Genomic DNA, 25,271 nt, shown 5'->3' with positions numbered 1-25,271 from the left:
GTTTTGTAGCCCCTGAGAGTGAAGGTCCCAGAGACGATACAGGCTGAAATCGGTAAGTTGGCTCATTGGGCCGTTAGTGCCTGTGTTGTCCTGGGCTCAGGAGGCTGCAGGGCGGGGGGCAGTCCCTTCCTCGTGCAGCTGTCCTCCAATAGGGGACAGTTCCTCCAGAACTCCTCACCCGAACGGGACAGGCGCTGCCTAGGAGCTCACTGCCTGGCAGAGCTTGTCACAGGGAGACAGCGTGGTTAGGAGACCTGGGCTCATTTCTGCCAGCCTTCCCTGTGACCTCTGTGGGCCTCCCCTGGGTCATCTGTACAAAGAGAAAATTGGATGCAGTGAAGGATTCTCAGGCCTGGTCAGTCATCCGAATTGCTTGGGAGACTCTTTTTTAAAGCACAGACACCAGGACCTCACTCCACCCCACCCACAGTCAGGATCTCCAGGGTGTTTTCATAAGTTCCTCAACGAATGTTGACTGCAGCTGGCCCAGAGGCAGAGAGGTGATCACTTCACCTCCTTCCTGTTCTCCAGTCGCCAGTAGGAGAGCTGAGGGAGGCAGTGTAAAGAGGTGTCAGCCTGAGCGGTAGATCAGACAACTTTCTAGAAGGTAGAAACTCGAAGCTGCCTTTGGAGAGGTGACAGGAAGGAAAGCTCAGAGGCGTAGGCAAGAGGGTGAGTAGAGAGTTCAGGAACATGGTCTTGGCGGCGTGGAGCTGATGCAGGGCAGGAGAGCCAGTGCCCAGTGTCTGGTTTGGGTTCCCGTGAAACTTGGGGTTTCATCTGAAATGCTCGTGAGCTGGCCCAAGGGCATAGAAGGACGCACGCACTTGGTGTCTGAGGGCAGTATCTAGACACAGCCCGTGAGAGGGGCTTTCATATTTCCCCCTTCCCAGAGCACAGGGCATCCAGAAAATGTTCTTGTCCTTCCTTGGGACTTGAATGTCAGGGTCTTAGTCCTGAATTCAGGAATGCCTGCGAGGTTCAGGCCTCCACCTCCTTTGGCTAACAGGAGGGCAGAGAGCTAGCCTCGCCTCCCCGCGCCACGAGAGACTTGGACACGCTGCAATTATTCAACCTCCTCTTCCCCATCGACCCTCCTCATTCCTGTCTCCTCTGGCTTCCACAACAGACTTGCGCTTGCGGAACGGTGAGGACTTCCGAGGGGTTCTCTGTGAGGCTCAGGAGGCCGCCATGCTGGATATCCAGGAGCAGATCCAGGACTACAGGTGGCCTGGCCCCTGCCCTCCTCCCCTCCGCTACTCACCCCTTTCCTGTTCCCTGTGATGTGTGTGTCTCATTACGTGTGTGTTCTCCTCACGCTTCTGGGTATCTGTCTGTCAAGCATTTGTGTGTCTCTGGCTCAGAACGAAGCGCACTCTGGGACTGGGCAACCTGTATGGTGAAAACGACCTGCTGGACCTGGATGGGGACCCTCTCCGAGAGCGCCAAGTGGCTGAGAAGCAGCTGGCTGCCCTGGGAGATATTCTGTGAGTGTCCACTCCACTACTGCTCCCTGAACAGGTTGACATTTTGTGGGTCGTTTACCAACCTCTCCTATCCCACTTCTCTGATCCTCCTCCTGAAAGATGAGGGTGCATTTCTCAGGCTGAGGGTTGACAGTATTTTAAGGGAGTCACAGAACCCAGGGCTCCTGATCGTCGTAGCCTGATTCTGACAAACCACTGGCTCCAGCAGTGCAGTGACTTTCTTTTTTTTTCCCTTTTTAATTGGTTTTAGAGAGAGAGGAAAGGAGAGGGAGAGAGAAAAACATATAGATCAGCTGCATCTTTCACACCCCCTACTGGGGATTGAGCCTGAAACCTGGGTCTTGACCAGGAATCGAACCAGGGACCTTTTGGTGCAGGGGACAACACCCAACCAACAGAGCCACACTGGCCAGGGCAGTGAGCCTTCTGCTTCCCCTTGCCAGCCTCTGCCTGACCGCTCTCCTCCTGCCTCTGAGACCGTATCTGATGAGCCTAGACGCACGCTGAGTCTCCAATGGATAAAGGTCCTTCAGGCGACGTGGAACTGGCTTACAGGAGAGTGAACCACTTTTAACTAATCACATGAGCAGACTAACCTAACCAGACTTACTAAGGAGCCTCCGGCGTAGCTGCTGGGATGGCTCCTGTCCAGTCCCATTTTCTAAAGTGGTGCAGGCTCCTAGGAAGACTGGGGCACTTCCAGACTTAGAGGTAGATTTCACTCCAGTACTGCCGCTCTTCTCAGTAGTTGTTTGACCATGTTCAAGCCATTTCATCTATCTTGTCTCGTGTATAAAATGACAAAATTTGTCATTTTAAAGATGAGATTCCATCATCTCTACTAACACTGATTTTTCAATTCAGGAACTATTTTTGAAATCTTGACTGTGTGCCTACGACTGTTCTGGGCTCCGGGGATACATTAGGAAACCAAACAATGCTTCTTGTGGAGCTAGTGTTATAATGGGAAGAGAAAGTAATGTATAATAAATAAGTAAATTATATAGTTTATTGGAAAATTGTAAGTGCTGGGAGTGACAAGGGGATAGAGCAGGCTGTGGGGGTCAGGCACTCCAGAGTTGGGGGTACAGTTTGAATTAAGAAAGTGGGAGTTATCCTTAAAGACATTGGGAGAAAGAGCATCGCAGGCTGAGACAACAGCCAGGCAAAGTGTGCTGATTAGTTGAAGAAAGGCAGGAGACAGTGTGGCCAGAAGCAAATTCAGAAAGACAGCGCCAAAGTCAGAGCGGGGAGAGGAGGGTGGACCCAGAGCCTGCGTACTGTCGTGAGACTTCGGTTTTCACTCAGCCGTGAGAGAGCGCGTGTGCGTGGAGGGTTCCACGCTGGGGAGCTGTGCCCGAGGCCGTGCAGTGGGGGCTTGGACCATAGTGGTGGTGGCCGTGAAAGTTGTGGGAAATGTCAGTTCTCAGTCTATTTTGACAGTAGAGCAAACAGGAGGATTTCCTTTAAAAAGTCAAGAAAGACTCCATGGTTTTTTAACCTAAGTTACTAAAAGGATGAAGGAAGGTTGCCATCACTCCGGACGGGGCGACTGAGAGGAGCAGTTCTGGGGTGGGCCAGCGGGCTCAGGCTGCGCAGGAGGTGTCTCGGACATCTGACGAGTCGTGAGTGGGAGCTGCACGTGTAGAGCTCGTATTGGATGGGTCTGGCTGGATGGAGTTGAGACGAGACTGGGCTTATTCTCTGAAAACAGCCCTCAGATCTCCTTCTGGGCCTTAGTGCCCCTCACAGTCAGATGACAGTAATCACACAACCAGGCCAGGGATGGAGGAAGGCCGGGCAGCCCCTTCTGAGGTCAGCACCACGGAGCGACTCGGGATTACTACTGACAGCATAAGTACCCCACGTGTGATGGTTTCCAGTTAAAGCAGGGGAGCTTCAGTCTCTACGTGGAGGTAGCATACCCACTCATGTTTCAAGTTAGATGTATTCACTTGTCAGTAGGTTAGGATAGTGCCAGGCCCATAGCTACCATTCAAGTGGAAGTTTCACTCGCTGTTCATTCACCTCTTTTAAATAGATTTCTTTGAATCAGGTCTCAAGGTGTTATCGCTGCTCTCTCACCTTCTTTCCTGTGACCTCTGTGTCAGCCCGGCCCCTCATTTAGTTCTAGGTGAACTCAAGGAGGGCGCCTCTTCCTCCATAATAACTTCAGAGGCTGAAACAGATACCAGGCAGGAGGTTGGATTCCCCTCCTTTTAGCTGGAAGGACATCATCATTGTAACTGGGTGCAGATGGAGTCCCTGAGAGAATGAGCGCCCCACACTGGCTCCAGAGCTGAGCCCCAGAGTCTAGTCTGACCTTTTATCCCGCTTCTCCTCCTCCCCACCATACTCCCTTTTGTAAAGAGCTTGACCTCCTTCCTGCACAGCAGCCGAACCACTGCCTTTGCAGTCTGAGTCATCTGTTCTTTCTTTTGTTCCAGGTCCAAATACGAGGAAGACAGGAGGTGAGTGAGTCTGGCGTGGTTTCGAGGTGGGAAGGAGTGGGCTTGAGCTGCTGTGCTTTTCCGGCTCTGCCAGTCACAGGAGAGTTCCCAGCACTGCAGGCTCACCATCTCCCATGGTCAGCCTCCAGGGGTCTGCCACCACCACACAGCCAGGTCATGAGGTCCAGGCCCTTGATGTTCTGGTTACTGCCTGGAATGGGCATCGGCCCCTCAGAGTGAAGACACCGAGCTGCCCTCGCTCCCAGTGTCCTCATACCTTGCATCCTCTTCACCCAAATTAGCCCTCGGTCTCCCTCCCCACCTTTTCCTCTTAACCTTCCTAAGAAGTGACAGTGATAGAACAGCCTGTGTGAGCAGCACCTCCAGAGGGGAGCTGGGATGCGGCATGTTCCTCTCCTGGTACATACTGTGAATTGTTCGTGCAGTCTGTAAACAGAGATCTCTGTTTCTCAGCAGCCAGTGTGAAGATGAGTGTGCGTTCCCTGAGCACCCACACGCTTGATAAGGAGAGAAGAGGGTTAGAAGTCTGTTTCAGAGGGGAGGAAAGCCAAGGCTGGAGCATTTGCTGCACTGAGTCCACAACGTGGATGATTTGTCTACCAAATTGAGAGCCAAATCCATTTTTAAACACAGAGCTCTGGACAGTTTCGTCTGTGGCAGCTGAAAGCTACTTGACAGCTCCTTCCATCTTTTTCTCTTTGTACTTGGCGGTGGGAGGCTGGTGAAGGCAGTCTGCCTTCGAAGAGGCAGTTGGCATTTCTCCTTCTCTTCGCCACTCCGCTCCCACATAAACGCCTGAGGATATTCACTGCGGGCCTCACCCAGTCCTCCAGGCCTGCCTGTGGCTGGTTTGCTTCCACTTTGGGAAGCTGACATGTCCTTCCACTGACCACTGTCCCCGCGTGAGGATTCTGCTCAGGGAAAGAGCACTTTCTCCCAGGAGTCATGGCAGCCGAGGCTTTAGCCAGCTTCTGCCTGCTGCCCTGCGGGAGTGTTCCAGGCCTCCCTCTGAGTGCCCCGGCCCACACCGGCCCTCTGCCGCCCTACTGGATGGTGGTGCGGAGACTGCAGCAGTGTTCCTGCCACTCCCCCTGCCGGTGGGGACATGGCTGAGCTCTGAGACAGCACCCCACTCCTGTCTTCCAGCACCCCCATGGACTTCGCCCTCAACACCTACATGAGCCACGCCGGGATCCGGCTTCGAGAGGCTCGGTCTTCCAGCACGGCTGAAAAGGCCCCGTCATCTGCTCCTGACAAGGACAAGTGGCTCCCCTTCTTCCCAAAGACCAAAAAGGTAACCAAGCTACCCTAGAAAGTATCTTTTCTTGACACGGTCTCTGCACTGAGGCTGGCAGGGAAAGCCCTTCTGGAGTTATCTAGCTCGTCCCACCATCTGCGGTCATGGAGTCAGTGGAAATCCTCACCAGACCAATTCGCACCCTGCCTCCAACCCTAGTTAGGGTGCAGGCGTGACCCTGCCTTCCACTTACTAGTTCAGAGCAGCAGCGGAGTGAGTAGTGGCCAAGTCTGGGTATTGGGACCTTCTCCAAACCCCAGGTCTCTTTTCCTAGCAGAGCAGCAATGCCAAGAAAGAAAAGGATGCCTTGGAGGACAAGAAGCGAAACCCCATCCTCAAATACATCGGGAAGCCCAAAAGCTCATCCCAGAGTAGTGAGTATTTGGGGAGCAATAGCCTTGGGTAGGGACCTCAGCCCCTTCACAGACTGGTATGATGGTAGAAGGCCTTCCAGGGTTTCAGGGAGCCGCAGGCCCAAACTCCGAGATTGCACTTCCTCTGGGTGCCACTGTGTTTTCACGGGACCGCGCCACTGCGGGATCCTGGAGGGACAGATGACCGCATCGGAGCCAAGGAGGCCGTGCCAGTCCCTTGGTCTTAGTCTACAAACTCAAAACCAGCTGTAGCCACTGAACAGCCTTGCGGAGGACTGTTTCCCCCTGGCAATATCGCTCTGTTGGCACGAATGCCACCTTCACCTTCATCCGTGGGGTCGTCTGTACTCCTGAGGGCCTGTATTGGGAGCAGTTATGGGCCCTTGATGGGGATTTGAGTTACTATTAAGCAGAACTAGGTGGAAAGATGGCAGGTTTGGGTCCCAGAGGGTCCCCTAATGCCATCAGTAACTCAACTCACTTGATTTGTCATTGCTCTCTTCCCCATTGTGCCATTTGTCTGGAGATTGCTGCTGGCCCTCGCAGTCATTTCCCGGGACCACCGGGACCAGTCCTGGACTCTGAGGGCCCTGGGGCGGGACTGCCGCCTCTCGGACGTTGCTGCTGGGGAGCGGGAGGGGACTCCTAGACCACCCGAGTTTTGCCACTGCTTTCATTTTCCAGCTTGATGTAATTTTAATTTTAATTTGACATTTCATGGTTTACTTTTGTTTTTGTTTGTTTTTTAGCATTTCATATTCCCTTGTCCCCTGTGGAAGGTAAAAGGACCATTTTCTTTGGATTTTTCTTTGCATTAGCATTGAGTTTCCATCTCCCAAACCCATTTTTCCTTCTTCCCTTTCCTCTTCACCCTCTCCTCCTGCCTTCTTTCCTCCCTCTCTTTCTCATTCCCTGTCTCTTACGTGCTCCTCGTTGCTAAAGCTGCTCTGTGACACAAGACTTTGCCCAGGGGGCTCCTACCCTCGCCTGCCTGGCAAGGTTGGGAGGGACCAGCACACTCCTCCCCAGGCAGAGCCCTTCGTGGCCTTTCTCAGGCAGACTTCCAGGCCCTCCCACATCGCCCCAGCCGAGGCCTTCCCCTCTCATTCTGCCACCTCTGCATGGCCGAGGTGCCGGATGTCTAGGATTTTATAGAAATGAGGGAAGCCCTCACACATTGACATATCCTGTACAAGTTCCTCAGATTTTTAATTAATTAATTATTATTTTCTTTTTAATCCTCGCCCAAGGATAGTTTTTCTATTGATTTGAAGAGCAAGTTTTTCTATTGATTTGGAAAGGAAGGAGGGAGGGAGGGAGGGAGAGAGAGAGAGAGAGAGAGAGAGAGAGAGAGAGAGAGGCAGAGAAACACCGTGTGAGAGAGACACACCAATTGGTTGCCTTCTACATGCGACTCGACCGGGGCAGAGGATTGGACCCACGACCCTGCAGTGAGAGGGCCAGCGCTCTCACCACTGAGCCACGCTGGCCAGGGCAAGCTTCTCAGATTTTTATTTTCAATTGGAATAATAATAAAAATCCTCATTTTTGAAGGTTATGTGGGAGTATTTTTAGTAAATAATGTGTCTCGAGCAGTTTTTCTTTGGGGCATTAATTTATATCACCTACTTGCTTACCCCTTCAGCGTGGTGCCTCCATTTCTTTGGCTCTTGACTTTACCAACACTGTATAGCTACAACATTTAAAATATAACGACCCTGATATCTGCTCTAACATGGAGAGTGCCTGTCATCTACCTTCTAGAACTATGTATTAAAATATATATACATAAATAAAATATATACACCTAATACATGTCAGCATAAGAAGCTTAGAACCTAGAATTGGACAGGTTTATTTTCCATCAGTGAGGTCCATATACATACAATTAAGGGATTTATATTTCTAGGTTCTACAGTAAATCTGTGGAGGAAGATAGCAGTGGAATGCAATCAGGAGTTACTCTGTTGCTAGAATTCATTTTATGTAAAAGTGGCAATTAAAAATAATGATTTGGCCCTGGCCAGTTTGGTTCAGCAGTTAGAGCGTCGACCTGCAGTCCAGGGAGACCCGGGTTCGGTTCCCGCTAAGGGCATGTACCTCGGTTGCAGTTTGTCCCCAGCCCTGGTTGGTCATGCGGGTGGCAGCCACTCGATGTGTCCCTTTCACATCAATGTTTCTCTCTCTCTCTGTCTTCCTCTCTCTCCCTCCCATTCTATCTGAACAAAAAATGGGAAAATGTCCTCGGGTGAGGATAAAAAATAAAATAAAATAATCTACACATTTTTTGTTTTATAAATTTTTTTTTTTATTCCTCACCCAAGGATATTTTTCTACTTATTATCCGATAGAGTGAGAGGGAGGGAGAGAGAGAGACAGAGAGAAACATCGATGTGATGGAGTCACATCAACTGGTTACCTCCCACATAACCCCACCAGGGCCCGGGATGAACCACAACCAAGGCACGTGCCCTTGACCAGAACCGAACCCGCAACTCATCGGTCCACAGGCCAACACTTTAACCGCTGAGCCAAACTGATCAGGGCTAGACAAGTTTTTAAATTACTAAATTTCTAGACTCATTATGCTGTTTTAAACAATGAAAATAATTATTGAAAAAGTGATTACAAAACAAAAGAAAAAAATAAAAGCATGACCTTGAAACCCAGGCTTTTACTTTTTAACATACTTTATCCCACCTACCCTGACCAAGGAAGGCATGAGGCAGGCGTCAGGGTGCAGAGACTGAGCAGCCGTGGCCAAGCTGCTCACTTTGTGCCAGCCTGAGAGGGGCAGGAAAGCCAGGGTGGAGTTGCTGGTCCTAAGGGCAGGGTCAGGGTGCTGGGTATCCACTGTCTCTTTGAGTCATCCTTCCATTATAATTTTCTGATTTGGTTTGTGTTCTCCAGTTCCTAGACATATCTGCGTTTATATCTAACAACCACACCCCCACACAGCTAGAAAGCCTCAGTGTCAACTTCTGCCATTTAGGATCATCAACGATTGCCCCTGTTAATTAGTGAAAGTATCTGATTATTAGTAACACAGTTTACTTTTATTTATTGTCATCCAGATAATGGAGGAAGAACAAAAGGTACTAGTGAAACTTTGCTCTTTTTAAAAATATGCTACTTCCCACCAGCTTTTCCCCTGTACTCTGGGTTTTTCAGTCATACTAGATCTCAGGGCCCCACCTGTTCTTGTCATAGCTGGGATATAACTGTATCCCAAGGACAGAGGGCATTTTCCAAGTGGCCCGTGGAAGAGAGAACAGTGGACTCAGCCCAGTGATTCTGTTACAGGGTTTCCCGGGCTCATCGTCACCCAGCTGGGGCAGCTCAGGGCTTCGGCTGCACAGCTGACCCTGGCTCCGCCCTTGCCTCAAGACCCAAATGCACATTCAGCCTGGACAGGCAGATGTGGCCCTAAGCTCCCAAATGGGAGTGGTGGCAACATCCCTCCTCCTGTCACGCACCCACAGCCACCTATCAGCCACCTATCAGAAAGTATTACCCTAGCTACCTGCCCAAAGGATATGACGTTGTGAGTTTTGAGGAGACCAGCTAAATTTTCTATCTGTTTCCTCTGGCTTGGAAATTTTCTTATGAAACCGGATTTTTGATAGATAGGGAGATGTAAATTTGTACATGTAGATATCAGAATCTGAAGCGTGGGCGGGGTACAGTAGTCACTGTGCTTAGGATCGGGGCCTAGCCCACTGAGGTATTTACCTGGCCTTCCATTTATCCTTCCTGTTGGTCTCAGGCAGAGCAGCATTCTAGCCCAACTCCTGTTCTGACATCACTCACCTTGGAGCTGAGCTGGTTGATTTTGAAGATGAGAGCCACTGCCCCGGGCCAGAGCCGGCTTCTCTGGTCTCTGCAGGGTGTCATGCGTGCCTCTTTACTCCTCATGTGCCCTGTCTGCCTCTTTGTTCCTCCTAAGACCCCCATCACTGGTAATCAAGGGTTTGATCTTTAATGATGGAGACCAGGGGTAGGGGCACAAGGAGCAGAAAGAACAGGAAGGAGAATCCAGGAAGAACAGAAATCATGTGGCTCTTGGAAAAAACCTAGTCACAATTTTCAAGCAGAAGAATCATCGTAATAAAGAATGTGAGAGTCAAAAGAAACATTCGTAGAGTGTGTACTTCTAAACCCTCTTTTGGCAGATAAGAAAGAGCAGACCCAGAAAGGTAGAGGGCCTGCCCGTGCCGCACCGCGTCATAGAAGAGCCAGGGCTAGACTGTGCCTCCGATTCTCAGCCCCACGCTGCTCACGCCCTCATCCATGCTTGCTCATTGCTCTGTCTTCTGGGTTAGAGGGGAGCTAGAGCCCTGAGACAGCGTCCTTGAGCAGAAAGCAGAGTCCGCCATTGTCTTTCTGCTTCTAGTTAAACCAGGCAATGTGAGGAACATCATCCTGCACTTTGAGAACAGCCAGCAGTATGATGCCCCAGAACCTGGGATGCAGCGCCTCTCAACAGGAAGCTTTCCCGAGGACCTGCTGGAGAGCGACAGGTAGCAGTGGCTCGGTGGGGTTTGCCAGCTATCCAAGGACGGCACATGGGCAGGCTTTGGAGCTAGGGTTGAATTCCAGCTACTTTAGCCCCTCCACTAGCCTATGAGAGTCCCACTGTGGAGCTCTCCCTCCCTCCCCAGCCCCCCACCTGGTATCTTCAGAAGAAAACATAGTGTGTGTTGGCACTCAAGCCAGCAGAAGAGAGAGCAGGGTCTCGACCTTCCAGCTCAGGAACTACGCCTTTAAATTTCCTTTGGATTCACCCCCTGACTTCTCAGCCGCCTTCATCCCAAGAATGAGCTAGATTATATAATGAGGCAGCTAATCAGGAAACCCTAACCGACAAGGCAAGAGGAAACTGAGGGGGAAGAAGGGAAGTCCTGGGAAATTAGGAAGTCGGGCAAAAGACGGTCTTTGCCCATGAGGGAGAAAACTGGAGGTGAGGTTCTGCTGGAAACTTGAAAGGCAGATGATAGAACCGTGAGCATCAGATGTCCTTATCCACAAGGAGATAAAAAGGTCATCAGTTCACAACAAATTTCTCTTTTCAAGAACAAAAAGTTGTGGCATCTCTCATAGTCTCTGGCCAGGCTCTAACCAGAGCCTTCTCTAGTATTGAACACACTCTTGGACTTGTTCCTGACTGCAGCATGGCAACAGTCAAGGCACGTCTGAGACCCACAGCCAGCACTTCCGTGCAGTTTGCCTGTAGTTGGAAATATCCTTGCACATTTCTTAAGTCACCTTTGAGGTATAGCAGTGTGGTCTTACGTATACAAAAATAATGCTGTGTGCACTCAAGTCTGAGCCATGGGGCTGGACTGAATAAAGGCAGGCATGGAGCCAGTAAGTAGCAGCCTTCAGAGCCGAACCTTGTGCCTCTGAAATACCTAATGACAATCTACATGGGAGACATTCCCGCTTGTGTGCACGGTTACTCCTTTCCGCAAAGTTTAACACGTGTTCAATGATTTTGCCAGATGAGAATTAACAAAGATTTAAGGGAGATAAAGTTAGATTTGTACTGGGATGAGGTTGAGTTCTAATATTACTGAGTAAATATACAAATTATGTAATTGCTTAATGGTAGGCATAGTCTTATGGATGATCAAATACACAATAGCAAGATATATCGATATTTTGATAAAATATTTGAGGCCATTTGCAAACTTGTATTCTTGAAGTTAGTTGCTGGGTATATTTGCCCTCAGACATTCACCAGGGTCCTAAATTTGCTCTCAGAGAAGCCTTTGGATTCGGTGACTAAGCCCATCAGCAACCTCAGAAGAAATAGTATTAGCACAGTGGGTCAGAGGTTCTCATAGATACTTAGAAGGTATAAGAAGTCCCCGATTCCAGACGGCAGTACTCTAGGAATTTTCATCGGAGGTGGGTTAGTGCCTCCCTCCTGGCTGGGACTGCTGCTCACTTAGGGGCACTTGAAGGGAGTAGCTTAGCTCGGGATGAGGTCTGCCATGCTAACGCGACCCATTGGGCCACTGGTGGAAGTGTTTTGAGTTAGGCTGGACTGGAATTGTTCTAACAGATTTTGGGGGTGACTTCAGTAGGGGATCAGCTGGCATCGTGGTTTCTAACCTTGTGGATAAAACCTCAGGATGCCGAGGGCGGGGGCTCTGTGTAGGTCCTCTGGCAGTATGGGGACACTTGACAAATGGAGACCAAGCCTTTTGGCTCCTTATGTGCGGCGACTGGCTGTGCTCTTAAGAGCTCTCCAGACTCTGCAGGCCCCTGCGGTCCTAGACACATGGCAGGATGTAGATTAGTAATAATGTCGACAAAGAACCAGCCCAGCAGGGTTAGGGGGGAGCGACATCCTGGGCAGCAAGGGCTCGGAGATGCCAGCTGTCTTGGGGGATGTGCTGCAGAGCTCGGAAAGAGCAGCGCCCACTCATCCGCGTCTTGTCCAGCCCCAGAGGCACGCAGTGGCCACGTCTGGAAGGCAGGAAGCAGGCCTGTAAGTGCACCCCTAGGCCTGCTTTCTTTGGCCTTAGGACACCTGCAAGTCTGATTCTGTTAGCCCCAGATTTCACGTTCCTGTGAGGATCCCTGTCTGATCAGTCATTAACAAGATGAGAGGCTCTGTCCTTCCCAGGTGGAGGAGAGGCAGAACTTTGTAGAGTAGCAGAAATCGTTTATCATTGGGAAGCATCTTTCATCTAGGAAGTTTTGGTGTTGTGGTGAATCTTGCTGTTTGTACCTTTTGTGGGGTGGGGTGGATAATCTGCACCGTGGTGGCTTCCCTGAGATAGGGCAGCAGGTGAAGCTGGCCAGGACATCGATCCTGAGGTCGCTTGCCCTCTCCCCAGCTCACGCTCAGAGGTTCGCTTGGGCCGCTCCGAGAGCCTGAAGGGCCGGGAAGAGCTGAAGCGCTCTCGGAAGACGGAGAATGTGCCCCGCTCTCGCAGCGACGTTGACATGGATGCGGCTGCGGAGGCTGCTCGCCTCCACCAGTCAGCGTCCTCATCTGCCTCCAGCCTCTCCACCAGGTGGGCAGGGACCAGGGGCTTGGCCCACTGATCCCGCAGGGGCAGGGCAGAGGGTTTCTGAGAGCTGACGTTCTCTCCACAGGTCTCTTGAGAACCCAACCCCTCCCTTCACCCCCAAGATGGGCCGCAGGTGAGTGATGGGTGCAGCAGCACGTCTCTTTGGTGCCTGAGTTCCAGCCATGTTCACCTGTCCCCTCACCCCGAGGGGGCTGCTTAGTGTGCATCTCCTCTTCACGGCCGGCTGCTTCCAGTGTGCACAGGGCAAGCAGGTTGGGCAGGAAGGGGGGACAAACCCCAAGTGTGAGTTTTTCCTCCAAGTAAAGCTAAGCTGCCCATTTTCTCCCAGGAGCATTGAGTCCCCCAGCCTGGGGTTCTGCACAGATGTCCTCCTCCCCCATCTCCTAGAAGATGATCTGGGCCAGCTGTCTGACCTGGAGCCTGAGCCAGACACTCAAAACTGGCAGCATACAGTGGGCAAGGATGTGGTGGCCGGGCTAAGCCAGAGGGAGATAGACCGGCAGGAGGTGATCAACGGTGAGATCGTGCTCCTCAGAGCACCTAAGATGCAAAGGGTGGTAAGGAGGAGTAACCGGGGGCCCAGGGACAGGACCGGGTCCTTGTTGATCCTGTATGGAACACCTCCGTTCTGGCCCTTGAGTGAGAGAAAAGTTGATGTCTGATTTGAAAACAGTACTCAATTTCCCCAAAAAATAATGTGGTTCGAGGGGTCACGGTAGTGACTGTAGATACTTGCTGATGTTTTCTCTCTGTCTTCTCTCATAACCCCTGCTCAGAGTTGTTTGTGACAGAGGCTTCCCATTTACGCACACTCCGAGTCCTGGACCTGATCTTCTACCAGCGGATGAAGAAGGAGAACTTGATGCCCCGGGAGGAGCTAGCCCGGCTCTTCCCCAACCTGCCGGAACTCATAGAGATCCACAGTGAGGAGCTGTCACCTCCCTGCCCACCCCACCCCCCCACACACACTTTCGGGCTAGCCTTCAGGCTTCTGTTCCACTTCCGCCCACCTGCCGGGTCCTCCCTGTGTAGGTAACCCTCACCCAGTTGTCTTTGGTGAGAGCTTCCACCACCCGAAGCCAGCATTCCAGTCCCCCACAAACTGTGCTGGTTTCCAGACCTTCCCCACAACACTGCTGTCAGAGATCCCCTGCAGCTCAACCCAGGCCTTTCTGTTTCTTCTCCCCTTGCTCCAGATTCCTGGTGTGAAGCCATGAAGAAGCTCCGGGAGGAGGGCCCCATCATCAAAGAAATCAGTGACCTCATGCTAGCTCGGGTATAGCTACAAACTTCTTGCTTGGAGGAGGGGCGTCAATACCCAAGGCTGAGAATGTGGCGCAGGAGGAGATGGGGGCCCAGTTCCAGGTAGGGATGTAGTGATGCCTGGCCCCATGTCCATTCTGCCTCTCAGTTTGATGGCCCCGCCCGAGAGGAACTCCAGCAAGTGGCCGCCCAGTTTTGCTCGTACCAATCCATAGCCCTGGAGCTGATCAAGACCAAGCAGCGGAAGGAGAGCCGATTCCAGCTCTTCATGCAGGTGGGTTCTTGGCCAGCCTTCCACCTTCTCTGCTTGCCACTAAAAGTCAGCCAAGTCAGTCATATCTTAATGAAGTCAGGGCAGGGTCAGTAAACCAGACTCACCAAGGATCTCTTAACTTCCCTCCCGGCCCCAGCTCCAAGCACCCCAGCCCCTTCTCTCCACTGGGGAGGATGATCCGAATTCCCTGCACCTGTCTGCATCCTCCCTCACACCCTCTCTCCATAAACTCTGACACATACCCATTCTCAAGACAGACTACTGTTTGTTGAGAAGAATACTGGAAAAGCAGTCATTAGGTCTGGCTCACATGGTGACTATCTGTAAAGTGGAAATAACACCTGCTCTGGGTGGCTTGTTTGACCATATCCTTTTGTCTCCCTGCCCCCACATACCTTTCCCTAAATATTCAAGGAAGAAGCTGTCATCGCTGTTCCGAGTTACCCTCTGGAATTAGGACCTATTTGTCATTTCACACCCACCCAGGTCCTGAGCCCATAAATGAGCTCCTAACTGGGTTGACATCTTCCTCTGTCTGCTTCCTTCCGTCTAGGAGGCCGAGAGCCACCCTCAGTGCCGGCGGCTGCAGCTGCGGGACCTCATCATCTCCGAGATGCAGCGGCTGACCAAGTATCCGCTGCTGCTCGAGAGCATCATCAAGTACACGGAGGGTGAGGCTGGGCAAGGCGCTGGTATGGGAGGCAGCAGCCCTCGTTTCACACCCTCGTCTTAGCACTGTCTTACGTTGTGACCTTAGAAATCACTGACCTCTCTGGTCTTCAGGGCCTCTGTCCTGGCCTTGTTACTGTCAGTCTCAAAGAAGATAGTGATTGTAAATGACTTTGGGAGAAATAGGATGCACAGCAGTGACAGGAGGTGAGGGCTGGCCCTGGCCTGCGTGGGGTCTTTGTGCAGCTCAGAGGACAGTGTCTGAGTGGACACAGGTTGGCCCATGGAGGGCACCTTGGCTCCTCCGATGATCATGGTTCCACGCCAGGGGCCATGGCTGGGTTTTAGTCCCCAGCCCCACACTGGATGCCTCTGTGATGCACAGAAGACAACCGGATGTGGTCACTGAAGGAGTAGGGACTATGCTGAATAAGGGGGCCTAACCCAGTCGTTCACTGTTCCTGGGATCCCGAGCATCTCTCACCACTCTCGGATTTGGGGTACTGGAGTCAGGGTATGCAAGTGTGATGAACCTCGGCTTAATTTGACAGGTATTCCTGGAGGCACAGTCACCCCCAGTCTCTGTTCCTGCCGCCACGTCGGTAGAGCTGGCTGTGGTCTAGGCAGGAATTCCCACGAGCTGACAGTGTCTTAAAAGCAGTGGCCAGAACCCTGGCAGCCCCCGTGAAGGAACGTTCCCCTGAGGTCCTCAGACTAGGCCAGGGTGGGCCAGTGACCGTGGCTGTGAGCATCCGGCTGGCGCTGGACCCCTGCGCACTTCCCAGCAGAGCCCCTAATGCCTCCTGTGCTGATTGGCAGGCGGCACCTCAGAGCACGAGAAGCTCTGCCGGGCCCGGGACCAGTGCCGGGAAATCCTCAAGTACGTGAATGAAGCAGTGAAGCAGACCGAGAACCGGCACCGTCTAGAGGGCTACCAGAAACGCCTGGACACCACCTCCCTGGAGAGGGCCAGCAATCCCTTGGCGGCAGAATTCAAGGTGGGAGGCAGAGGGGCGGCGTGGTCAGCCCCCACACATACTTCTAGGGCACCCCGAACAGCGGGACTCTGGCCAGTGCCTGGAGAGTGGGAGGCAGGAGACGCAGGCCTGTCTGGGGCTGGCGTGGTTGGGCCCTAACTGCACACACTGCCTGTTACCACTTTAGTCCATCCCTAGACAGACATGGGCAGGCAGCCCCACTGGTAAAGACGGTGTGAGACCCAGCTGGGAAGAGCAGGGAGTGGAGTTCAAGCTTGAGGTAAAGGGGAAGGTCCTTTGGGAGGGAATAAAGAAGGATGGGCAGGCAAAGTAGAGGGAGATTTAGGAAGGTGGTGGTGTGTGGCATGGGGTGGATGAGAGACCCAAGCCAGCGCGGTCAGCATGTCCCCCAGCGCGGCACAGGGCACATGACTTTGTAGTGGCCTTTTTACTTGTCTGTGCCCTTCACAGGGTAAGAACAAGGACTGTTTTTGTCACCACTGATCCCGAGTTCCTTAGCATGGTGTCTGGCACATAGTAGGTTTTCTAATACTTATTGAACAAATGAATGGTTTCTCTTTAACAGAGCCTGGATCTTACAGCCAGAAAGATGATCCATGAGGGGCCCCTGACCTGGAGGATCAGCAAGGATAAGACCCTGGGTATGTGCCAGGGGCTGGGGGCCAGGGGAGACGTGTGGGGGCTGCCCCAGCACTTCCCTCCCTGGGGCATGAGTCCTGGATCCTGGTGCTCTCTAGGTGCAGGAGGGGAGCCGGGAAGCAGCTGAAAACACAGCTGGGGATGAGCGCTCAGACTCCTTAAGCACAGTGTGGGGATGCCACAAAAAAAGGGGCCAGGCGTCCCAGCCTCTGGTGCCCGTGTTGATGGGGAGGGGCAGCTGGTGGTGCCTCACCAGCACCACACCCCCAGATCTCCACGTGCTGCTGCTGGAGGACCTGCTGGTGCTGCTGCAAAAACAAGACGAAAAGCTGCTGCTCAAGTGCCACAGCAAGACAGCTGTGGGCTCCTCGGACAGCAAGCAGACCTTCAGCCCCGTGCTCAAGCTCAACGCCGTTCTCATCCGCTCCGTGGCCACAGGTACCGGAAGGGAGCGGCCCCAGCTGGCCTGGTCCTGGGGCCATGGTCACCGTTACTGATGTCCCGTGAGCACTGGGTGAAGCAGGGCCAGCCTGTGGCCTTACAGATGTTACAGGTCCACCTGTGTCCCAGTCCTCCTGTCTTGACCCATTCAAGCAGGAGAATGTGATCCAAGATGGGGTGGGATGATGGGTTGGATGGGGACCAAGATGAAGATAAACAACCAAGTGCAGCCAGGGGGTGTGAGCACCCAGGACAGGCTAAGGATGTGTAAGCAGGATTGGGAAGGACAGGACTGGGCAGCGAGGAGCAGGACAAGCCTTCCTGCTGCAAGAGCGACGGGCAGAGGACAAGCGCCACAGCAGGGCCGAGCCCAGTGGACAGACGCCTCAGTGCGCAGCGGAGTGTACCTGGGAAAGGGCTCCGGAGCCAGAGGCTGGCAACCACATCCTCTGGGCTCGCTTTCCTCATCCATAACGGGGGAGGGGGGGGGGGCACCTACCCCACCTCTTAGGGGATCAAAGGGATGATGGGTATGAAGAGTTTTAGAACCCTTAAGCACCCCACACAGCATCAGCCTTCACTGTTAGGGAAGCAGGAGGGTAATGGGTAGCCGCCAAAGATGCTGTTAGGGGTTCCAGAGTTGCCTCTGTCCCTTGTAAGTAGTTCCCAAGTGGTTCTGATGGCCCAGACCTAGCTTAGGCTGCATTCTGCATGCATGCTGGGGGTCCAGGCTTCGGTCTGCCTCTGTCGCCCTGGCCCAGGCCGAGTCAGGCCTGTCACCCAGTGCAGTGCCTTCTGCCTTCATTTCTTCACAGATAAACGGGCCTTCTTCATCATCTGCACCTCCGAGTTGGGCCCACCCCAGATCTATGAGCTGGTGGCATTGACGTCATCAGACAAGAACACGTGAGAATTGGTTCAGGGGTCACACAGAACTGCCGTCCCCTAGGGAACCAGGGTGGTGTGTGAGGACCGTGGACAGTGAGGCTCAGGTGGCCCCGAGCAGTCAGAGGACAGGGCATTGGCCAGGGAGGTTGGAGATAAGACAGACTGAAGAGCTTGTAGGGGCACCACCCCTGCCCTGTGAGCAGTGACGGGAGGGTCCTGCCATGTCCCAGCCATCTCTCTCTCCTTCGCCGGCCCCTCCCCTGCTGCTTAGGTTCTCTTCCCTTTCCCCACCAGGTGTTCTAAACTCACATATTCTTGGATGTTTGCCTCCAAGACCCTCATCCCCACCCCAGTCATTCACGAACCCCATGTGCCCTGACAGAAGCCAGTTGGCACAGTAGAAGGAGACAGGCAGTTTCTCAGCTTCAGGGTTTTCATCTTAAAGTGTGGTGTTGAGAGAAAGAACAGACCTAGAATGCTCAGCAGAGTAACAGAGGGTTGGTGTTCAGTCGTTGGTAGCTGCAAGTAATCGAGCCGCACAGGAGCAGCCGGCCAGGACCGGAGGGGCGGTGGGGACCTGCTGGGCAGAGGGTCCCTGGGGCAGGTGTGGAAAAAGGCTTCCAGGCTCTGGGCAGTGGGTCAGTTGGGGAAGCTGTGTGCCTGGCTCGTTCTCTCACCAGTCCTCTGTTCCTGCCGAGCTGCAGGTGGATGGAACTCCTGGAAGAGGCCGTGCAGAATGCCACCAGGCACCCAGGAACTGCCCCGACACCTGTCCATCCCCCTCCCACAGGCCCCCAGGAGTCAACCCACCAGAGCCCCAGGTCCAGCAGGTGCTTAGCCCTCTAGGCCCGCTTGCTTCCCCACTCCAAACCCCATGTTTTCTGCTGTTCCTAAACCTTTGCCTCTGGGGATGGACAGCCTCAGCCCAGATAGAGGGACGTTCCCACACCTCTGGGTTCCCTCCCTGTCTGCTGCCCCAACAGCCCCACGTGGCTGTAATGGAGACTACACCTAAAGTGGGGTGGGGAGGTAGAATTGGGGACCAGGAGACGCTTGTCCAGCACCCACCCTCTCCAGGCTGCCGGTTAGACAGCAGGTGCGGAAACCGAACACCTTCCTTCTTGAGCCCTACGCCTGCACTGCCCAGTCTCTTTGGAGGCCAGGGTGGGATGTCGGCTCAGACCTCCCGGCGGCACAGAGCCTGCACTCCCAGCAGCTGATCTCTGCTTCTCATCTTCCCTCAGGGTAGGACTGGATGACTCAGAAGTGTTCCCCAGCGAACCAGAACCAGGGGAGCTCCCTGGGGGTGAGTCCCCCAGTGGTCCCTGCGGGAGACAACCCCATCCATTGTTTGTAGGCACAGGTAGGAATGTGGGCGGGTGGGGTGGGGGTGATGGGAGGGATCCATCAGGGCCAGAGGTGTGAGGGAGGAAGAAAGAGTTTGAAGAGAAAGGAAGACAGACTTAAAAGCTAGTGCAGACGCTCACTTGAACAGAAGTTGTGACCCTGGCTCACTGGGTGACAGGTATGTGGCAGTAGAGGAAGAGAGGGACATTTGGGAGTCCTGGACCCTGCTTCCTCCAATCAGGGGTTGCTAATGGAGAATGAGATACAGGCAGGAATCACCAGGGTGGGCGAGCGGGAGCTCAGGGGGCTTAAGACAGTTACTGGAATAAAATTGGCCCCCAAATGATTCTTATTGATCATTGGCATGTGAAGTAGCTTGGGTCTTGGGTGTAGAGAGAAATCTCCTGGGTAGGCAGCCTGGCTGTGTCCCTTTTCTGTTCCTTCTGCATAGAATGCGTCCCCCTGACTTCCACACCCCTTCAGGTCTGACTCACACAGCAGTGTGCCTTCTCCGACCCTCTGTGCTGTGCCCAGCGCTCTCGATCCCCTCACCCCGCTCAGGCTTTTCTCCTCACCTTCGAATGTGTCTAGATGATTTACTTATTTTATTATTTCTGTGTCTCTGCACATGAATTTAAGTTCCACGGGGCAGAAATCTTTGTTTTATTTACTGATATATGCCAAGAGCTTGGGACAGTGCCCGGCCATCGTAGGTGCTCAGTAAACATTGTGGAATGGCCCTGGTCGGTTTTGCCCAGTGGTTAGAGCATCAGCCCACAGACCAGAGAGTCCCGGGTTCGATCCCTAACAGGGCTGTGTGGGAGGCATACCATCAATATGTTTCTCTCACACCGATATTTCTCTCTCATCAATGTCGCTCAGTGTTTCTCTCCCCCTCCTACTCTATCAGAAAATCAATGGAAAAATATCCTTGGGTGAGGATTAAAAACCAAAACATGTGGAATGACTCAGCCAGTGTTCCTAGCCCCTTAAATCCAAAGCTAGGCATGGGATCAGCTCCCACATGTCCTCCCTCCTTCCCTTCCATCCAAAACAGATGCTGGGTCCCAGCAGAGGGTCCAAGGGAAGCACTCAGCCCTGCTCAAGGACCCCAAGCATGAGGGCAGCATAGAGGAAAAGGAGCTGGGTGCCCTGCCTCACCCTTCTGCGAACCTGGATGGAGAGAGCATGGGTGTCGGGACAAGGGACTCCAGCGCCTCGCCCTTCCCAGGCCCTCTGTTCCCGGGAGGACTTGCCAGTGCAGCCCTGGAAGATGGTGAGTGCCTCGTGGGCCCTGCAGTCAGCCCCGCCCCCCAGGAGCATGGCCACTGTGAACCTTCCACCTGCCTGAAGACTCTCCTGGTTGTGCTGGAGGAGAGATGATGCAGAGACACAGTGGTCGCTCCCAGGCCCCAGCTAGCTGGCCAGAGCCCTCCAGAGGGGAGTTAGCGACCCTCCTGCCACCTCTGCATTCTTCCTACCCCTGGCTGGTGCCTGTGCCAGGGAAGCCACCTCCCTGTTTCCCTGCAGTGGAGAACCTGCGGCACCTGATCCTGTGGGGCCTGCTGCCAGGTCACCCCAGGGAACCACAGGCTGCTGGGGAGCCCGAGGACGACCTGACACCTACACCTTCTGTCGTCGGCATCTCCTCTCACCCTTGGGACCCAGGCTCCCCTGGACCAGCTCCCACTGGGGCTGAAGGGGAGAGCACCCAGCTCCCAGGGCCAGAGGGGGTCCAGCCAGAGCAGGAGGATGTGGCGCTCTGCTCCCTGGCACGCCTGCCCCCGAGGACCAGAAATTCTGGGATCTGGGAATCCCCTGAGCTCGACGGGAATCCGGAGGATGAGGCCTCAAGCACAGAGGCAGCAGGAAGTTACAGAGTTGTGAGAAAAGGTAAAGAAATTGGGGCCCACTGGGGAGACAAACCCCCGGTTTTGCGAGTCTTCCAGAAGGCTGCTCCTCCTGACCTTGTTCTGGAGGTGGCATGTGCAGGGCCCCGGGTCCTGGGGGAGGAGTCGTGTCGGTGGCTGAAAGCAAGGACTCCTGCTGCGGCCAGTCCCTCCCCATAGCAGAGGTGAAGGACGGGCAGTGGGGCGGAGATGGCAGCCGGACTAGAGGTTGACCGAGAGGAGGGCTGGGCTGTAGGACAAGTCTGGGGAGCTGTTCGGAGAGAAAGGGGTGGGGTGAGTGAAGGAGGTGGCCGGGAGGGCACCACAGCTGTGGATACGGTGGACGGCTTTGGGACAAGAAAAGCCGAGACTGGCCAGTGTGGGTGCTCAGGACAGGTCTTTCTGGCCAGAGCAGTGAGCTCAGAGGAGGGGGTCCCGGCGCGGGGAGGGGTCAGCTGAAGAGGGAAGACTGGTGGAGGAGGGAGGGCAGCAAGAAAGGGTGCTTCTGAGGAGGGGGATGGGATTCAAGTGAGTGCCAGGGCTGCCCCCTCCCCCAGTGCTCGCTCCGCCTCCCTCCCAGGAGCGCCCTCCGCTCCCCTGCTAGAGGGCCGCCTCTCCAGGTTTCTGGGCGCTGACCTTCCTTCTCTCTCCTTCGGTGAACTGGTGGGAAAGTTCTCTGCAGCTCCCTGGGGCGTAGTCCGTGTGAGCGCGTGCTCACTGTGTCTTCCCTTTTTCTTTTTCTCCACCCCACTCTTCTCCTTCCTGCTCTCCTTCCCTCCCCTTCTCTTTTGGTCTCTGCTCTCCCTGGTGGTGGTGGTGTCGGTGCAGCTGAGGTGGCAGGCAGTAAGGCTGTCCCTGCACTACCAGAGAGTGGCCAGTCAGAGCCTGGGCCACCTGAAGTGGAAGGCGGAGCAAAGGCTACGGGTAATGAACCCCTCCTGGGAGCCAGAGACAGGCCAGGCCCAGTGGGTCCGGAGGGCAGAGCCGGGCCTTGTGCATCAGAGCCCTGCGTGTGGGCCCAGACGGGCACCAGCCTCGTGCCACCCCCTTGTCTGGAGCTGACCAGGCCCCTTTCAGAGCAGCAGGGTAAACAGCTTGTGTTCAGTGGCGAGGTGGGCGGGGAGCCTGGCCTCAGCCTGACATTACAAGGCGCTTCCCACGCCTCCCACGCCTCCCACGCCGGCCACCACTCGCGTCTCTGCGGAAACAGGCTTACCTGCCCTCCACGGTTCCTCCTGTGCTTCCTGCCCTGTCAGGGACCCTCTGCGCCCTTCCTCCAGCTGTCTGCCTCCTGTGAAGGAGTCCAGGTGTCTCCAGGACTGTGAGCTAGATGGCAGTTGGGGTGGGGGCCGCACTGAAGCTCAGCTGAGTTTGAGATGGGGCAGAGTGAAGGAGGCTACGCCCGTGGCTTCCAAAGGTTCCTAAAACCAGCCACCGCCTTTACCCTTCCTTCATGGAGTGGGAGCCCCTCTCCCTCTCCCACAGAAACACACAGCCCTGCCGCTTCTCCTTAGCTTCCACACTGAGCATCTTCCCCTGGCGTGGGGCACAGGAAGCTCATGCCCTCTGGAAGGCCCTCTGGAGGAGGGGCGTTAGGAGAGCAGCAGGTGGCGGCCAGCATGCTCCGAGCTCATCTGCAGGATGGCTCCCTGGGCCCAGTCAGCACAGGCCACCGCAGGAGCAGAAGATGGCTTCCACTTCCTCTGCGTTGGCCTCCTAATGTCTTTCTTTTGCCATGGGGACAGGAAACTGTTTTTATGTCAGCATGCCAGCAGGACCCCTGGACTCCAGCACCGACTCCTCAGGGGCACCTGCGGACCTCTCTCAGCCTGGCGGCCTCCCTGCCTGGCAGGCAGAGCCTCAGCCCCCGCTGCAGGGCGGCCGTGGAGATCACAGGCGCCCCAGCTGCTCCCCTCCCAGCCTGGCCTTCAGGGACATGGGCCCAGTCTTCCGCACCATCGAGCAGCTCACCCTCAAGCTCAACAGGCTCAAGGTGAGGAAAATGGGGCTCAGGTCCCCAAGGTATTAGGGTAAGAAGCCTGTTCTCAGTCATGGGTTGGGGGGGGGGGGGCACTGGCCTGGTAGCAAAGTTCGTGAAGGGATCTGGACCAGTGGTGTGTGTCCATAGGACCACTAGATGTTGGCCTGGCCCAGGGTCCTCCCCTCAGCCACCCTGAGGCACAGCCTTCCCCAGGCCTTATGACCAGGACACGCCCTGCGCTCTTCTAGGACATGGAGCTGGCCCACAGAGAGCTGCTCAGGTCGCTGGAGGGAGCGTCTTCTGGTGGCACCACACCTGTGGGCGGTTCCCATACAGAAGCGGCTAGATGGACAGACAGCTCCCTGTCACCTCCAGTGAAGGAACCCCCGTCCTCTGACTCCAGGGACAGCCACGAACTGGGGCCCTGCCCCGAGGACAGTGAGTGAAGCCGGTCCCCTCCTTGTACCAGCCCTGGGGAGAGAGCCTCCTGGTAGTGCGGGGACGCTGCCATGCAGTGTGAAGAGGAAGAGGGAGTTTGAGGGGGTCTCATTTCTCCCTCTGAGCTGGAGACTTTCCAGGCAAAGCGTAAGGGAGGGTTATCTCAGGCCTGGCCCTCACGGGCGTCACTGCACCCTGCACAGGCGCCAGCAGCCCCCTGGAGGACAGCATGGCGGACGCAGCCCCAGCCCCAGGACTGTGACTGTCCCTACCACCGAGTCCTCTGCATCCCACTCCTCCACTAGGGACTGGCCTGAGGCTGGGCACAGGGTGGGGACACCCAGGCCTCCTCTGTGGTACAGGCAGTTAAGGAGACGGATTGGCCGAGGGAGACCCGCATGTTGCTTGGGAGCCCAGGCTCAGTGTCTTCCCTCCCTTCAGTCCACCCTCCACGGCTGCTGGTCTCCTCGGTCTCCTGCACGTGCCGGCTGCATCCGCAAGGCCCCCGTCCCACATAGGCGTGCCCACTGGCGCTCGTGGGTGCCTCAGACATGCAAGTGAAGGGGGAAGGCTTCTGTGTAAATGCACTTTCTTCTTCCCCTCCCTTTCTTCACAGGCCCGAGGCTAGGGCGCACCCCTCCCTCCCCTGTCACTCGGTTCCTATGAATATGTGTGTATTGTACGTGCATCTTAGCTGTTGGAAATGACTTTGACCTTTTTTGCTCCTGCTCCTGGAGTGCTTGGGGCGGCTGCAGAAGCCCCTGCTAAGGGAAGAGGAGGCTCCCTTGCATCTCCTGGTTGTCACCCAGCTCCAGGATCAGGGCCTGGAGGTTGAGCCAGCCCTGAGTGTCCCAGGCCCCTGTGGGCCCAGCTGTCACGGGAGCCCGGTGTCTGCGGCTCGGGGCCAGCTACTCCCTCCCTACTAGGACTTCTCACCAGGGGAATTTCTTACCCTACCTGTGTCCCCCCTTCCCCACACTTTGCCTACAGGAAACCAGTGTGTCAGGTACAGAGCTAAACACTGGGTGGGCCCCAGGAGGAGGGGCTTTGAATGCTGGAGTCCCAAAATTACCCAGGACCATCCCCAGGGGCCACTGCAGCATCGGGCCGCCCCATGTCCACTGCGCTCCTCCGCTGACTAACATATACACACTGTGCTAGGTGTATATATACATATATATAAATATATATATAATATATAAAATATAGATATGGAAATGACTGTTTTGCTGTTCAAATAATGTATACTCTTTTATTGTCTTCCTTTCATGGTTAAGTTTTTTTTTTGTTTTTTTTTAAGAAAAGCTATTCTTCAACTGTAATGGTGTGCGTGTGATTCTTGGAACTGCTGTGATAAAAGACACGTGGTGGTTCCCCTGAGACTAGTTAGAACTGGATAGAAGAACAAAGGGAAGTCCCCTCACCCCGCCATCGAGTCCCCAGATCTGGGTCGTGTCGTATTCTCTCCCAGAGCTCCCGATGTGTGCTCACTAAACTACAGATGGGCACACTAAGTTATACAGCTCCATGGCCAAAACACAAAGACACCTAACCCACTGAATTTGAACACGCACGCACACATGCACACTCACGCACACGTCTGTACGCAGGAGCAGTGGACCCTGAGTCACGAGCCCTCGTGAGCTGCCTTCTGAGCTTCAGGGCTTTAGTTTTTTGGTTTTTTTATCCTCACCCGAGGACATTTTTTGCATTTATCTTCAGATAGAGCAGGAGGGAGGGAAGGAGAGAGAAAGAAAAACATTGACATG

At 54.4% G+C, this 25,271-nt stretch overlaps 1 protein-coding gene across 12 annotated transcripts in view; it reads left to right on the top strand.

Annotated features, from left to right (window-relative positions):
• The window catches only part of ARHGEF11 (Rho guanine nucleotide exchange factor 11), a 119,032-nt gene extending 94,313 nt beyond the window's left edge, over positions 1 to 24,719 (top strand). Inside the window, exons 14-41 of one of the 12 annotated variants that reach the window (XM_036272617.1) lie at positions 10 to 52; positions 1,130 to 1,226; positions 1,365 to 1,487; positions 3,935 to 3,958; positions 5,105 to 5,252; positions 5,530 to 5,629; positions 6,379 to 6,408; positions 8,704 to 8,724; positions 10,023 to 10,149; positions 12,478 to 12,657; positions 12,740 to 12,787; positions 13,004 to 13,191; positions 13,452 to 13,598; positions 13,872 to 13,951; positions 14,087 to 14,212; positions 14,766 to 14,883; positions 15,701 to 15,879; positions 16,445 to 16,520; positions 16,789 to 16,956; positions 17,775 to 17,865; positions 18,552 to 18,677; positions 19,092 to 19,210; positions 20,252 to 20,470; positions 20,725 to 21,087; positions 21,912 to 22,007; positions 22,829 to 23,076; positions 23,313 to 23,502; positions 23,706 to 24,719. In XM_036272617.1, the coding sequence (XP_036128510.1) occupies positions 10 to 52; positions 1,130 to 1,226; positions 1,365 to 1,487; positions 3,935 to 3,958; positions 5,105 to 5,252; positions 5,530 to 5,629; positions 6,379 to 6,408; positions 8,704 to 8,724; positions 10,023 to 10,149; positions 12,478 to 12,657; positions 12,740 to 12,787; positions 13,004 to 13,191; positions 13,452 to 13,598; positions 13,872 to 13,951; positions 14,087 to 14,212; positions 14,766 to 14,883; positions 15,701 to 15,879; positions 16,445 to 16,520; positions 16,789 to 16,956; positions 17,775 to 17,865; positions 18,552 to 18,677; positions 19,092 to 19,210; positions 20,252 to 20,470; positions 20,725 to 21,087; positions 21,912 to 22,007; positions 22,829 to 23,076; positions 23,313 to 23,502; positions 23,706 to 23,764 (3,534 nt within the window). In that variant the 3' untranslated portion in view covers positions 23,765 to 24,719. The remainder of the gene's footprint in view (positions 1 to 9; positions 53 to 1,129; positions 1,227 to 1,364; positions 1,488 to 3,934; positions 3,959 to 5,104; positions 5,253 to 5,529; positions 5,630 to 6,378; positions 6,409 to 8,703; positions 8,725 to 10,022; positions 10,150 to 12,477; positions 12,658 to 12,739; positions 12,788 to 13,003; positions 13,192 to 13,451; positions 13,599 to 13,871; positions 13,952 to 14,086; positions 14,213 to 14,765; positions 14,884 to 15,700; positions 15,880 to 16,444; positions 16,521 to 16,788; positions 16,957 to 17,774; positions 17,866 to 18,551; positions 18,678 to 19,091; positions 19,211 to 20,251; positions 20,471 to 20,724; positions 21,088 to 21,911; positions 22,008 to 22,828; positions 23,077 to 23,312; positions 23,503 to 23,705) is intronic. The other 11 variants (XM_036272607.1, XM_036272608.1, XM_036272611.1 and 8 more) reach the window with 11 other exon arrangements.
• The last annotated feature ends 552 nt before the right edge of the window (positions 24,720 to 25,271 follow it).

The sequence above is a fragment of the Molossus molossus genome, unplaced genomic scaffold (assembly GCF_014108415.1).
Source record: "Molossus molossus isolate mMolMol1 unplaced genomic scaffold, mMolMol1.p scaffold_m16_p_20, whole genome shotgun sequence".
NCBI classification, from domain to species: Eukaryota; Metazoa; Chordata; class Mammalia; order Chiroptera; family Molossidae; genus Molossus; species Molossus molossus.
Note: the sequence above shows the minus strand (reverse complement) of the source record. Positions and strands in the feature narration are given on the sequence as shown.